The 15,153-nt window shown below is 42.6% G+C and overlaps 2 protein-coding genes across 2 annotated transcripts; both read left to right on the top strand.

Annotated features, from left to right (window-relative positions):
• Positions 1-1,233: 1,233 nt before the first annotated feature.
• On the top strand, positions 1,234-2,868 carry LOC307135914 (zona pellucida sperm-binding protein 3-like). Its single transcript, XM_079832635.1, has 4 exons — positions 1,234-1,749; positions 1,823-1,926; positions 1,999-2,543; positions 2,615-2,868. Exons 1-3 carry the CDS (start codon positions 1,631-1,633, stop codon positions 2,178-2,180), a joined length of 405 nt encoding a protein of 134 aa, XP_079688761.1. The 5' UTR covers positions 1,234-1,630; the 3' UTR covers positions 2,181-2,543; positions 2,615-2,868.
• A 6,564-nt stretch (positions 2,869-9,432) lies between these two features.
• On the top strand, positions 9,433-11,067 carry LOC307135783 (zona pellucida sperm-binding protein 3-like). Its single transcript, XM_079832448.1, has 4 exons — positions 9,433-9,948; positions 10,022-10,125; positions 10,198-10,742; positions 10,814-11,067. The coding sequence occupies exons 1-3, from the start codon at positions 9,830-9,832 to the stop codon at positions 10,377-10,379; spliced, it is 405 nt and encodes a 134-aa protein (XP_079688574.1). The 5' UTR covers positions 9,433-9,829; the 3' UTR covers positions 10,380-10,742; positions 10,814-11,067.
• The last annotated feature ends 4,086 nt before the right edge of the window (positions 11,068-15,153 follow it).

The raw sequence follows: 15,153 nt of genomic DNA, 5'->3' as shown, positions 1-15,153 counted from the left end.
TCATACCTGTACGTGAAACGTAGCGGGAGGGGCACTTCGTTGAAATGTTGTAGGTGGCGCTATCGAGCCATTTTGCCATGCCTAATTCTGAAACTCATATGTAGATGTCTTCAGGCCAGGACTCTTATCAAACATCTGAAGTTTGGGGCAGATCGGACATTGTATGCCCGACTTACAACAGCTTCCTGTGTCATGGCGAACCATCGAACTTTGTGAGGCCGCCACTGACACGACCTTCAGGGAAAACATCACCAAGGCCTTTAGATTAGACTGTGCAAATATGACGTTGATCTGATTAAATCTCTAGGAGAATCTCTGCAGAGAATCCAGTAGATGGCGATGACACTTTGCAAAGAAACACTACGTGCCTATAGACTAAACACGCAATATGCATGCGCATGATGTCACAGTTTTCACAAATTCATGTTTTTGTAGTTTACATGGAGACAATAATGGTCTCATTTTCAAAAACTTTGAAACCCTGTTTTTAAAAGTTTGCATTTTTAAGGCCCACAAAGCACTGTTGTTGTGTAAATGAACACAATGCATTTAAAGTTTCATTTGAAAATGGTGTCATGTAAATGTCCCCCTCGATTTGTCAGATAAGAGAGACATACAAATTGTGCAGATCCCTGTGGGTCCCAGAGATGCATATAAACTCTACAGGTCCAGAGGAGAATCAAAGGCAATCAATTCAACTAAAAGGGGATGAGCCACCTTCATTCAAAGCTGTACAAAATGGCAAAGCCAAGCACTGGTGTGTGTTGTGGCATTTGTGTCCAAGTTTGCTAGGATGGGGCTTCTGAGAGGTGTGTTAGTGGTGGTTGTGATGGTTGTGTTTGATCTGCCTGATGCATGGGGAAGTTTGATGCACAGTCAAAGTCCAAGAAGCACGGGGCAAAAATCAGATCCAGATTTCAGAAGTCCTGCCTTTTCTGCTCCAGAGCTCTGGAATCCTTTGCAAGTGGCTTCTCCATTTCAGAGTCCTTTGGGTCCTGCCTCCAGAGGCCTTGCACAGGAGCCTTTTGGCCTTCAGGAGAAGCAGCTGTTGCAGGGTCCAGTGAAGCCTTTGGATTGGAGGTATCCCGTCGTTCCCGAGGTGCAGAGCGAGTTGGCGGTGGACTTCCAGTTGAGGCAACCCGTGACTCCCAGCAGCGTAGCGGTTCAATGCGGAGAGAACCGGGTTCTTGTAGAAGTCCAGCAGGACTTGTTTAGCAATGGTCAGTTGATCCAGCCAACTGGTCTGTCTTTAGGTGGATGTCCTGTTGCTGGTCAGGACTCTGAGTCTAGGGTGCTCCTCTTTGAGTATGAATTACAGGACTGCAACAGCGTGCAGATGGTAAGAACTCCTAAATCTTAATCGGTTGTTTGTTCAAATTGAGGATATCCAAAGTCCTCTTCAAGGACCGTCAGTTCACACTGCTGTTGTATGTTGTATTTGCAATGCCAGGGCAGCTGGCATATGCATTGGTATGAACGGGCCTTAAGAAATGTTTGTTTTAAGCTCTGCAGTTGTTTTCTCCTGCTTGAAGTGTTTGTCCACTGTATTGCACAATGCACTTTCTCTCATTCATAATAATGATTACACCTTCATGAGGAACTGTCTTGTTTTAACTACAATCTCTTACAGATGAATGAGGATGAGCTTGTCTACACCTTCTCTCTTACCTACACCCCTGAGGCTCTTGCAGGTACTCCGATTACCCGGGCCGATGGTGCAATTGTTGGCGTTCAATGCCACTATCAAAGGTAAGTGGCCTCTGTGACTTTCACTGCTTGTGCAACTGGGAGACCATTTAATGGGTACTTTCATGAACCACAGGCTACACAATGTAAGCAGTGATGCCTTGAGGCCAACATGGGTCCCTTATGCCTCAACCAAGGTTGGTGAAGAAGTCTTGATGTTCTCCCTGAAGCTCATGCTGGGTAAGTGCACTTTCTTTGGACCTTCGACCTTGCAAATGTGGCTCTTCCTAGGGTGTTCCTTCTCTTTTGTAGACGATTGGTCCTACCAGAGGCCTTCATACTCCTATTTCCTGGGTGGCGTTATTAACATCGAGGCATCTGTGAAGCAGTACAATCATGTGCCTCTGCGTGTGTTTGTGGACAGCTGTGTGGCCACTCAAGTGCCTGACGTGAACTCCCTTCCGAGATATTCCTTCATTGAGAATCATGGGTAAGGTCATGGCTCTTGATGCTATAGGACTGTTTTGTTTGCTCTTTTTAAACCTTCATGAGTTGCTCTTTGTGGTGACTTTGTCGTCAGGTGCTTTGTGGATGCCAAGGCTACAGCTTCCAGCTCCCGCTTCATGCCTCGGTCCCAGGTTGACAAGATCCAGTTCCAGCTGGAGGCATTCATGTTCCAGGAGAGCACCAGTCCTTCTGTATGTACCACAAGAGTTAATTCGACTTCTCTTCCCATCTGCTTTGGTTTTCTGACTTGTCTGTCATCCCTTGTAGATCTACATAACATGTGTTCTGAAGGCAACTATTGCTTCTGCACCCAGTGACGCTCAGCGCAAATCCTGTTCCTTTGCCAATGGGTACGTTGCACTTATTCTTTTTTTTAAAAAGCTGACTTTGCTCATGTTGAAAGTGCTTTGTCTTGTTGCAGGTGGTTTGCTGCTGATGGAAATGACCAAGTTTGTGGTTGCTGTGACTCAACATGTGGTCCTGATGGTGGAATTGCTGCTTCTCCCTATGGAGGTCGGTAGCTCTTGCTTTAAGGTTGCTTTTGATGTTTTAAGTGCTCCTAACTTTGCTCTTTTTCTTCTCTCTAGGTGTTCAGTGGGAAGGCAAGGCCACACTTGGTCCTGTAATTGTTCAAGGGCAAAAGAAAGTTTCTCAATAAAACTGACATCAATCCTTGCTTGTATCTGACTTGTCACTTTGCTTTTGACCTGGAAAGAGTGCCTTATTCTGCAAATGTGGTGGAACTGACTGTACCTTCGCAAGTCCCATTTAGTCTGAAACCCTATGGCTGCATGCTATGTGACTTGCAGAGGTACAGAAGTTATTCTTTTTCTCCGTCTGGAATTTAAACGCGGGGCTAGTTGTAACAGGTTAACTTTCCACACATGCCGGGATGATGAAACCTAATGTATTTACTAGTTGCCATATCAACATTATTTAGAGAAACTGCACCAATTAATAATTCTTTGGACGCTCTCACTGAACATTTAACATAACAGACGTACATTTCTTAAGTTTATTGAAAATAAGACCAAGTTGAGAGTTCTTTTAATGCTGCTCTAACCAGCAGAAGACACTAGACGGGTTTAAATCCCAGTTGCACAGGTGGGGCATGTTGTAACTGTTACAATGTGCCCCTATTAGAACTATGCTATTCTATTGAGGAAAGAATGACAGTCAATGTTCAGAAGAAATTAGTATATTTTATTTGAAAGTTAATTTGTATTTTGTCTTGTTGTTTTATTTGATTGTATCTGATAACATCAAGCTGTCATGTTAATGTGCCCCACCTATGGGGCAGGTTGTCATATTTCACTTTCTTTCGGGGTACTGAGTTTTACACGATTCTTTTGTAGTGTGGTTTTTGGTGAAGTTTATTCAAATAAATATGGTCACCTGTGTAGCTACATTCTTCTCTCACTGCTGTTTCCTGATGGTTTATAGAACAATTTCTCCGAGTCGCCCTCTGTCGTTTCACAGAATAGTACAACGGCGAGTGCGTCAAGTATAAACGCCTCGTCCGTTTGGGGATTGACAAAGTGTGTGTGCGTGTTGGTTGAAAACCTTTGCTAGGGGAAAGAATTGTGTTTTGGTAGTTTTAGTGCATTTTGAATGTGAAATGATCTGCTGTGCCGAGCTGAAAGTTTGTTAGGAGAACTGTGTGAAGAGTTTTGAAAAAGTGACCTAAGTATTGAGAAATGGGTCCTAGCAATTGGATATAAAAAAAACACTGTAAATGGCAAGAGGCATCCTGCACAGGCAAAGCAACAAATTCATATTATTCAACATATCCTAGCTTTTTACAGAAAATATTCAGATGTAACCCCCTTTGTAATAATGAACATTTTCATAAGTAACTGATTACGGTTACATTTATTTTGTAATTAAAGTATATATGAGTAGACTGGTCCCCTCTGTCTAAGGAGTCGAAGGTCTGTCCACATAAACCTCTCTTGTCCACTTGTGGAACACTTCAAACTGGCGACAGGGATTGCCCCGAGGGGAAGTGCTTAGGGAGGTTTGTGAGTGTGTTGCTAAATTTGGAACTACAGACTACTCTTACTATTTCTGCCATATAAAGATATTGTAAAAGTAGTAATGCTAGTTAGCATTTCTGCATGTCTACAAGCAAAGCGGAATGCACCAAACATCTACCCAAAGTACTTTGGGCAAGCTCCAGTAGCAAACCTGAGCATGAACCTTTTTATTTGTCTTCAATATGACAAATCTGACTAATTGGAGTCAATATAGGCCTACATCACATGCGTATCATTTTGATGAGAATTTTCTGGTAGCATAAGCTCCCATTTGGGCAAGTCTGGAGAATCATGACTGTTCATGAAGAGGGAGGGATTATCGTTAATTAGCCAAAATCTGTAGAATACAAAAAGACCAAAGGGCATCATCTCAACAGTGTGACTAGCTGTTGAACAATGGCAGGAAGCTGGTGTGCTGTTCAATCGCTGGCACTTTGTGTGTGGTTTTGTGCTTTTTGTCATGCTGTTCCACAGTGGAGTAATCTGCCCCAGTTTCCTCTGAAGGTTCAACAGCTAGCTAGTCAACAGTTTCCTCTGAAGGTTCAACAACAAGCTAGTCAACAGTTTCCTCAGAAGGTTCAACAACATGCTAGTCAACAGTTTCCTCAGAAGGTTCAACAACAAGCTAGTCAACAGTTTCCTCTGAAGGTTCAACAACAAGCTAGTCAACAGTTTCCTCAGAAGGTTCAACAACAAGCTAGTCAACAGTTTCCTCTGAAGGTTCAACAACAAGCTAGTCAACAGTTTCCTCAGAAGGTTCAACAACATGCTAGTCAACAGTTTCCTCAGAAGGTTCAACAACATGCTAGTCAACAGTTTCCTCAGAAGGTTCAACAACAAGCTAGTCAACAGTTTCCTCTGAAGGTTCAACAACAAGCTAGTCAACAGTATCCTCAGCAGGTTCAACAACAAGCTAGTCAACAGTATCCTCAGCAGGTTCAACAACAAGCTAGTCAACAGTTCCCTCAGCAGGTTCAACAACAAGCTAGTCAACAGTTCCCTCAGCAGGTTCAACAACAAGCTAGTCAACAGTTTCCTCAGCAGGTTCAACAACAAGCTAGTCAACAGTTTCCTCAGCAGGTTCGACAACAAGCTAGTCAACAGTTTCCTCAGCAGGTTCAACAACAAGCTAGTCAACAGTTTCATCAGCAGGTTCAGTCTAAGCAGCCAGTGGCGCAGGCAGAGCCCCTTGACAAATGTGCTGTAGCTGATTATGAGCAGATCCAATGTGGCCCACCTGGTATCAGTGGTGCTGAGTGTGACGCTATCAACTGCTGCTTTAACGGACAGCAGTGTTTCTATGGGAAGGCAGGTAAGAGTGAGTCAATGCAAAGGTGTTCATGTTAAACCACTCCTCAGTAATAACCTGCTCTTGTACCTTGTTCCAGTGACTGTCCAGTGTATAAGAGATGGTCAGTTTGTGGTAGTGGTGGCAAGAGATGTTACACTACCTCGCTTGAGCCTGGATTCAGTCCGTCTCCTGGGTGGAAACGACCCACCTTGCAGTCCTGTGGGATCCACACCTTCCTTTGCTATATACCAGTTCCCTGTCACTGCATGTGGCACAAGCATGATGGTGAGTAGCTGCTTGTGGTTCTGTTCTGCATGGCTTAGAATGGCCTGGATGCCAACAGTTACTATTTGCAGGAGGACGGTGGATATGTGGTGTATGAAAACCGAATGACCTCCTCGTATGAAGTGGGTGTCGGACCACTTGGTTCCATCACAAGGGACAGCCATTTTGAGTAGGGATTTTATTTTATTTAGAAAAAAAAATATGAATCCTTGACAAAGGCTACAAGCTCACTATTTGTTGTCTAGGCTTCTCTTCCAGTGTAGGTACTCTGCTACTTCTGTGGAAGCTCTGGTTGTGGAGGTCAACACTGTTCCTGCACCTCCACCAGTAGCGGCTTCTGGACCCCTCAGGGTGGAGCTTAGACTGGCAAATGGTCAATGTGTCACCAAAGGCTGTGCAGAAGGTAAGTGTCTGTCCAAGTATGCATAAGTATTTTCTAAAACTCCAGGTTGCAGCAGTTTCTGGTTAAACGCTGGTTTTCTTCCTCAGGGGATGAGGCATACACGTCCTACTACGGTGATGCTGATTATCCCGTCACAAAAGTCCTGCGGGAGCCTGTGTATGTTGAGGTGCGCATTTTGGAGAGGACCGACCCCAACATTGTCCTAATGCTGGGACGTTGCTGGGCGACATCAACCCCCAGTCCACTCAGTCTACCCCAGTGGGACCTTCTGGTCGATGGGTGAGTAAGGCCAGTCTTTATCCATCTAGTGTGCTGTAAGGCACTTCTGACTGCCTCTTTACCTTTCAGATGCCCTTACCAGGATGACCGTTACCTGACCTCATTGGTTCCGGTGGCTGGATCTTCTGGTCTTCAGTTCCCAACCCACTACAAGCGCTTTGTTGTGAAGATGTTCACATTTGTGGATCCAGCATCACTGGCTCCTCTACAGGAAACCGTATGCTCTGCAGCCTTGCCTGAATCCTTAATATTAGGTGTTTTTCTTTCTGTGGCTTATCCCTTTCCCCCCTCTGTTAGATCTTCATCCACTGTAGTACAGCAGTGTGCCATCCCTCTTCTGGCTCCTGTGAGCAAAGCTGCACTAGGAAAAGTGAGTGCTTGTTGTAAACTGACTTCAGGAACCATGAGAATTTGGTTTTTAAATGCCTCACGATTCTACCATTTCTTTTCCAGGAAGAGATGCTAACGTCAAGACCATCTCTAGTGGGCAAACTGTGGTGTCTAGTGGAGAAGTTAACCTGGTCATGTGACTTTAGTAGTTTTAATAAACTTCTCAACTCAACTGTCTCTTTGGTATTGATCTTTCATGACTGTTCTCAGTTTGATTTATTGGGCTACACTACTAAACCAGAGTTCCCTTTTTTGCTTCAAGGTTATGCTTGACTTGAACTAAACAAGCCAAGTTCCAGTTGCTAACCTGGGTCCCTGTTCTTAATGGAATCTGTTTTGGTCTCTACTTGTGGCTTTATGGCTGGACTAACATAACTGCTTGTACTGATATTCAAGCATGCCAAGTCCCTCTGTTTTTTGCTAATGCTATTTGAAAGCCCCCCGAAGTCATGCAAGTACAGCATTGCATCTGCAATGAAATCAGTATCAACCTGCATTGTCCTTTTTAATCCCAAACTGTGACCAGCCTTTTTTCTTTAGGCTAGCCCCAATGTTTATTGAAAAGTAGACTGGTGCTTTAATAAAAGCTGGTTTAGTCCCTTAACTGGTGTATCACACCTGAGTTGCTGTCTGAGGGCCTGTTTACACCTGGTACTAAAGCGTTTATCAGTCCAATCACAAGTGGACTATGCTAAATACAGGTGTAAATGCGGTCTAAAATGTTTTAAACTTTTTTGACTTTTAACCTTCACTCATGAAAGGGGTCTTTATAAACCGTTTCCAGAGTGTGACATTAACTGGTCTAAACCATGTCGCTTCTGTAGATTTGGACAATAAGCTACTTTGTTTAACTGTCTGTGCTTGTTGTTGCACCATTAAAAACAGAACGTGGAAGGCAATTTGACTAGTATCCATGCTGTCAAGGAAATGCATCTCATTTGAATTCTATTTAACTGGTTTGAAGAGCTAACTGTTGGTGTATTAGGTTTGTGAAATACACATTTCAAAATGGGGTCTACTATTATATTTGTCCATTTTAGTGTCCCATCATTAACTTAAGTCTTAGTCCTGTTAACTCTTCTTGCTCTTTGTGTCACACATTTTTCCTAGAGACATTTTGGCGGAAAATTTGAGAAAACGTAGGTCTGTGGCCAGTTGCATAAACTGCTGATGTTAAAGAATAAGAAGCTGAGGGCAAGTGGACAAAAATGAATGACTGTGTTTCAATTCACTTTTTCATGCCCTTCCCTCACTATCTTCCCTCTGTGTCGTTGATTTTGTACCAGGAGATTTTTTGTAGGTATTGGGCTGTGTACCGAATTTCATACCTGTACGTGAAACGTAGCGGGAGGGGCACTTCGTTGAAATGTTGTAGGTGGCGCTATCGAGCCATTTTGCCATGCCTAATTCTGAAACTCATATGTAGATGTCTTCAGGCCAGGACTCTTATCAAACATCTGAAGTTTGGGGCAGATCGGACATTGTATGCCCGACTTACAACAGCTTCCTGTGTCATGGCGAACCATCGAACTTTGTGAGGCCGCCACTGACACGACCTTCAGGGAAAACATCACCAAGGCCTTTAGATTAGACTGTGCAAATATGACGTTGATCTGATTAAATCTCTAGGAGAATCTCTGCAGAGAATCCAGTAGATGGCGATGACACTTTGCAAAGAAACACTACGTGCCTATAGACTAAACACGCAATATGCATGCGCATGATGTCACAGTTTTCACAAATTCATGTTTTTGTAGTTTACATGGAGACAATAATGGTCTCATTTTCAAAAACTTTGAAACCCTGTTTTTAAAAGTTTGCATTTTTAAGGCCCACAAAGCACTGTTGTTGTGTAAATGAACACAATGCATTTAAAGTTTCATTTGAAAATGGTGTCATGTAAATGTCCCCCTCGATTTGTCAGATAAGAGAGACATACAAATTGTGCAGATCCCTGTGGGTCCCAGAGATGCATATAAACTCTACAGGTCCAGAGGAGAATCAAAGGCAATCAATTCAACTAAAAGGGGATGAGCCACCTTCATTCAAAGCTGTACAAAATGGCAAAGCCAAGCACTGGTGTGTGTTGTGGCATTTGTGTCCAAGTTTGCTAGGATGGGGCTTCTGAGAGGTGTGTTAGTGGTGGTTGTGATGGTTGTGTTTGATCTGCCTGATGCATGGGGAAGTTTGATGCACAGTCAAAGTCCAAGAAGCACGGGGCAAAAATCAGATCCAGATTTCAGAAGTCCTGCCTTTTCTGCTCCAGAGCTCTGGAATCCTTTGCAAGTGGCTTCTCCATTTCAGAGTCCTTTGGGTCCTGCCTCCAGAGGCCTTGCACAGGAGCCTTTTGGCCTTCAGGAGAAGCAGCTGTTGCAGGGTCCAGTGAAGCCTTTGGATTGGAGGTATCCCGTCGTTCCCGAGGTGCAGAGCGAGTTGGCGGTGGACTTCCAGTTGAGGCAACCCGTGACTCCCAGCAGCGTAGCGGTTCAATGCGGAGAGAACCGGGTTCTTGTAGAAGTCCAGCAGGACTTGTTTAGCAATGGTCAGTTGATCCAGCCAACTGGTCTGTCTTTAGGTGGATGTCCTGTTGCTGGTCAGGACTCTGAGTCTAGGGTGCTCCTCTTTGAGTATGAATTACAGGACTGCAACAGCGTGCAGATGGTAAGAACTCCTAAATCTTAATCGGTTGTTTGTTCAAATTGAGGATATCCAAAGTCCTCTTCAAGGACCGTCAGTTCACACTGCTGTTGTATGTTGTATTTGCAATGCCAGGGCAGCTGGCATATGCATTGGTATGAACGGGCCTTAAGAAATGTTTGTTTTAAGCTCTGCAGTTGTTTTCTCCTGCTTGAAGTGTTTGTCCACTGTATTGCACAATGCACTTTCTCTCATTCATAATAATGATTACACCTTCATGAGGAACTGTCTTGTTTTAACTACAATCTCTTACAGATGAATGAGGATGAGCTTGTCTACACCTTCTCTCTTACCTACACCCCTGAGGCTCTTGCAGGTACTCCGATTACCCGGGCCGATGGTGCAATTGTTGGCGTTCAATGCCACTATCAAAGGTAAGTGGCCTCTGTGACTTTCACTGCTTGTGCAACTGGGAGACCATTTAATGGGTACTTTCATGAACCACAGGCTACACAATGTAAGCAGTGATGCCTTGAGGCCAACATGGGTCCCTTATGCCTCAACCAAGGTTGGTGAAGAAGTCTTGATGTTCTCCCTGAAGCTCATGCTGGGTAAGTGCACTTTCTTTGGACCTTCGACCTTGCAAATGTGGCTCTTCCTAGGGTGTTCCTTCTCTTTTGTAGACGATTGGTCCTACCAGAGGCCTTCATACTCCTATTTCCTGGGTGGCGTTATTAACATCGAGGCATCTGTGAAGCAGTACAATCATGTGCCTCTGCGTGTGTTTGTGGACAGCTGTGTGGCCACTCAAGTGCCTGACGTGAACTCCCTTCCGAGATATTCCTTCATTGAGAATCATGGGTAAGGTCATGGCTCTTGATGCTATAGGACTGTTTTGTTTGCTCTTTTTAAACCTTCATGAGTTGCTCTTTGTGGTGACTTTGTCGTCAGGTGCTTTGTGGATGCCAAGGCTACAGCTTCCAGCTCCCGCTTCATGCCTCGGTCCCAGGTTGACAAGATCCAGTTCCAGCTGGAGGCATTCATGTTCCAGGAGAGCACCAGTCCTTCTGTATGTACCACAAGAGTTAATTCGACTTCTCTTCCCATCTGCTTTGGTTTTCTGACTTGTCTGTCATCCCTTGTAGATCTACATAACATGTGTTCTGAAGGCAACTATTGCTTCTGCACCCAGTGACGCTCAGCGCAAATCCTGTTCCTTTGCCAATGGGTACGTTGCACTTATTCTTTTTTTTAAAAAGCTGACTTTGCTCATGTTGAAAGTGCTTTGTCTTGTTGCAGGTGGTTTGCTGCTGATGGAAATGACCAAGTTTGTGGTTGCTGTGACTCAACATGTGGTCCTGATGGTGGAATTGCTGCTTCTCCCTATGGAGGTCGGTAGCTCTTGCTTTAAGGTTGCTTTTGATGTTTTAAGTGCTCCTAACTTTGCTCTTTTTCTTCTCTCTAGGTGTTCAGTGGGAAGGCAAGGCCACACTTGGTCCTGTAATTGTTCAAGGGCAAAAGAAAGTTTCTCAATAAAACTGACATCAATCCTTGCTTGTATCTGACTTGTCACTTTGCTTTTGACCTGGAAAGAGTGCCTTATTCTGCAAATGTGGTGGAACTGACTGTACCTTCGCAAGTCCCATTTAGTCTGAAACCCTATGGCTGCATGCTATGTGACTTGCAGAGGTACAGAAGTTATTCTTTTTCTCCGTCTGGAATTTAAACGCGGGGCTAGTTGTAACAGGTTAACTTTCCACACATGCCGGGATGATGAAACCTAATGTATTTACTAGTTGCCATATCAACATTATTTAGAGAAACTGCACCAATTAATAATTCTTTGGACGCTCTCACTGAACATTTAACATAACAGACGTACATTTCTTAAGTTTATTGAAAATAAGACCAAGTTGAGAGTTCTTTTAATGCTGCTCTAACCAGCAGAAGACACTAGACGGGTTTAAATCCCAGTTGCACAGGTGGGGCATGTTGTAACTGTTACAATGTGCCCCTATTAGAACTATGCTATTCTATTGAGGAAAGAATGACAGTCAATGTTCAGAAGAAATTAGTATATTTTATTTGAAAGTTAATTTGTATTTTGTCTTGTTGTTTTATTTGATTGTATCTGATAACATCAAGCTGTCATGTTAATGTGCCCCACCTATGGGGCAGGTTGTCATATTTCACTTTCTTTCGGGGTAAATCGAAAGCATACACCGTATTCATGATTAGCAATCAAGGTTTACTGAGTTTTACACGATTCTTTTGTAGTGTGGTTTTTGGTGAAGTTTATTCAAATAAATATGGTCACCTGTGTAGCTACATTCTTCTCTCACTGCTGTTTCCTGATGGTTTATAGAACAATTTCTCCGAGTCGCCCTCTGTCGTTTCACAGAATAGTACAACGGCGAGTGCGTCAAGTATAAACGCCTCGTCCGTTTGGGGATTGACAAAGTGTGTGTGCGTGTTGGTTGAAAACCTTTGCTAGGGGAAAGAATTGTGTTTTGGTAGTTTTAGTGCATTTTGAATGTGAAATGATCTGCTGTGCCGAGCTGAAAGTTTGTTAGGAGAACTGTGTGAAGAGTTTTGAAAAAGTGACCTAAGTATTGAGAAATGGGTCCTAGCAATTGGATATAAAAAAAACACTGTAAATGGCAAGAGGCATCCTGCACAGGCAAAGCAACAAATTCATATTATTCAACATATCCTAGCTTTTTACAGAAAATATTCAGATGTAACCCCCTTTGTAATAATGAACATTTTCATAAGTAACTGATTACGGTTACATTTATTTTGTAATTAAAGTATATATGAGTAGACTGGTCCCCTCTGTCTAAGGAGTCGAAGGTCTGTCCACATAAACCTCTCTTGTCCACTTGTGGAACACTTCAAACTGGCGACAGGGATTGCCCCGAGGGGAAGTGCTTAGGGAGGTTTGTGAGTGTGTTGCTAAATTTGGAACTACAGACTACTCTTACTATTTCTGCCATATAAAGATATTGTAAAAGTAGTAATGCTAGTTAGCATTTCTGCATGTCTACAAGCAAAGCGGAATGCACCAAACATCTACCCAAAGTACTTTGGGCAAGCTCCAGTAGCAAACCTGAGCATGAACCTTTTTATTTGTCTTCAATATGACAAATCTGACTAATTGGAGTCAATATAGGCCTACATCACATGCGTATCATTTTGATGAGAATTTTCTGGTAGCATAAGCTCCCATTTGGGCAAGTCTGGAGAATCATGACTGTTCATGAAGAGGGAGGGATTATCGTTAATTAGCCAAAATCTGTAGAATACAAAAAGACCAAAGGGCATCATCTCAACAGTGTGACTAGCTGTTGAACAATGGCAGGAAGTGGAGTGGAGAAGGGGTGTGGAGCAGAGATGGCAGGAAGTAACGTAGGAGTGGGAGGTGAGGTGGAGATGGGAGAAGAAAATGCTGGAGAAACTAACAGTGGAGAATGGTATACAATAGTACGAAATTTCAAAAGGAAAAAGAAAAATAAAAACCTTAATGATGATAATCGTTGGGATTCGGATGTGGAGAGTATAGTCAGTAAAGTTTCATCTCAAAATAGAGGGGAAGAGTTTAAGGTAAAACTTCAGTTTGATTCTCCTGGTTCTGTTAACCCATTGAAACTGACGAAAGCCTTACATGACAAAGTAGGTACTGTGAATGTTAAACCACTTAGAGATGGTAGCTTGATGATTACCTGTTCTGACGCCAAACAGAGAGATGATATGATTAAAATGACAACTTTGGCAGGAAAGGAAGTTAAATGTTTTGTTTGGGGACAAAAGAAAACAGTGCAAGGAGTAATTACAGGGATTTCAACAGATTTAACATCTGAAGAAATCTTGGAGAATGTATCAGGAGCTAAAGTAGTGAAGGCTAGGAGATTGATGTATTTCAAGAATGGAACAAAACAGGAGAGCTTATCTATACTATTGCAATTTCAAGAGGAAGTGCTCCCAAGAAGAGTTAAAGTAGGATTCATGAGTTTTCAGGTACGAACATATGTTCCGCCTCCCCTAAGGTGTTTTAAATGCCAACGATATGGTCATGTAGCAGCGGTGTGTAGAGGCAAACAGAGGTGTGGTAAATGTGGAGGAGAAGATCATGAATATGGCAAATGTAACAAAGGTACAAAAAACAAATGCTGCAATTGTGGGGGCGAACATAGTGCTGCGTATAAAGGATGTGAGGCGCATAAACGAGCGGCGGAAGTACAGAGAATCAGAGTTGAAGGAAAGTTGACGTATGCTGAAGCCATTAAAGTAACTAATGCAAAAAGAAGTGAGATAATATCACCAATAACGAGAGTGGCTGAACAGAGACAGGATCAGAATCCTAACAGGACAAGAAGAGATGATAGCCCTACAGCAACCAAACCAGGTATTGGAGTGGATAGTGTTGTGTTTGTAGCATTTCTGGCAGAAGTAGTCAATTGTTCAGCTCAAACACAAAGCAGAACAGAGAGGATTAAAATTATCATAAAGGCAGCACAAAAATACCTTAATTTGGGGGAAATAACAGTAGATGCAATAAATGAAACACTCATAGCAGGGACACAGGAAATTCAGTCATCATGTGGAGAATCGTAATGGTTATTGTAATTCTGCAATGGAATGCTCGGAGTCTTTGTTCTAACGGGCAGGAATTTAAAAAGTATATTGAAGAAAGGAGTGAGAAACCAAACGTTATTTGCGTACAAGAAACATGGCTTAGGCCTCACTTAGATTTTATACTACATGGATATGTGGCTGTACGTAGGGACAGGGAAAGTGGTACTGGAGGAGGTGTAGCTATGTTTGTTCAACAGGGAATAGGATATAGGATTATAAATGTAAGTAAAGATTCTGAGGCGATTGTAGTTGAAGTATGGATAGGAAAAACGAACATATGGATAGTGAACTATTATAATCCATGTGGGAAACTAAGTAAAGAAACTTTAGAAAAGATAATTGGTGAAGAATCACATAAGACCGTTTGGTGTGGGGATTTTAATGCTCATAGCACACTTTGGGGTGGTACACACACTGATTATAATGGAGGTGTGGTGGAAGAATTTATAGAGGAGCAAGATCTAGTTTGTTTGAATGATGGAAGAGCAACTAGAGTAGATGTAGCAAGAGGGTTAGAATCTCCAATTGATATAACATTGGTCTCTAAACAAATAGCAAGAATTAGTAAGTGGGATGTTGTACACGATTCCACAGTAGGTAGTGACCATTATCCAATAGTCTGTGAAATAGGAGTGGGACCAATTCAGTTGGAGGAAATGGGTTTCCCTAGATGGAAATTAAAAAATGCTAATTGGGCACTTTATAATACGATATGTAGTATGAGGTTAGAAGGAATTAGTCAAATCAGATATGATAGTATAGATGATTTTAATGCAAACATAGTAGAAATCATGCATTCCACTGCAAAAGAAGTTATTGGTAAAGGAAATGGATTAAAACAACACAAGACAGTTCCCTGGTGGTCAGACGAATGCAATAAAGCAATTAAGACAAGAAATAGAGCTTTTAGGAAAGTTAAAGGATCCTTCTCTTTTAATGACCTAATAGAATACAAAAAGGCACAAGCAGAAGTTAGACGGACGATTAGAAAAGCTAAACAAAAT

This window comes from Gobio gobio, assembly GCF_949357685.1.
Source record: "Gobio gobio genome assembly, chromosome: 13".
NCBI classification, from domain to species: Eukaryota; Metazoa; Chordata; class Actinopteri; order Cypriniformes; family Gobionidae; genus Gobio; species Gobio gobio.
This window is presented reverse-complemented; position numbering and strand designations above follow the sequence as displayed.

Coding starts and splice junctions, on each gene's coding strand:
- LOC307135783 (XM_079832448.1), top strand. CDS start 9,830: ATGAATGAGGATGAGCTTGTCTACACCTTCTCTCTTACCTACACCCCT. Junction 9,949..10,021: donor GTTCAATGCCACTATCAAAG/GTAAGTGGCCTC, acceptor CATGAACCACAG/GCTACACAATGTAAGCAGTG. Junction 10,126..10,197: donor CTCCCTGAAGCTCATGCTGG/GTAAGTGCACTT, acceptor TCTCTTTTGTAG/ACGATTGGTCCTACCAGAGG.
- LOC307135914 (XM_079832635.1), top strand. CDS start 1,631: ATGAATGAGGATGAGCTTGTCTACACCTTCTCTCTTACCTACACCCCT. Junction 1,750..1,822: donor GTTCAATGCCACTATCAAAG/GTAAGTGGCCTC, acceptor CATGAACCACAG/GCTACACAATGTAAGCAGTG. Junction 1,927..1,998: donor CTCCCTGAAGCTCATGCTGG/GTAAGTGCACTT, acceptor TCTCTTTTGTAG/ACGATTGGTCCTACCAGAGG.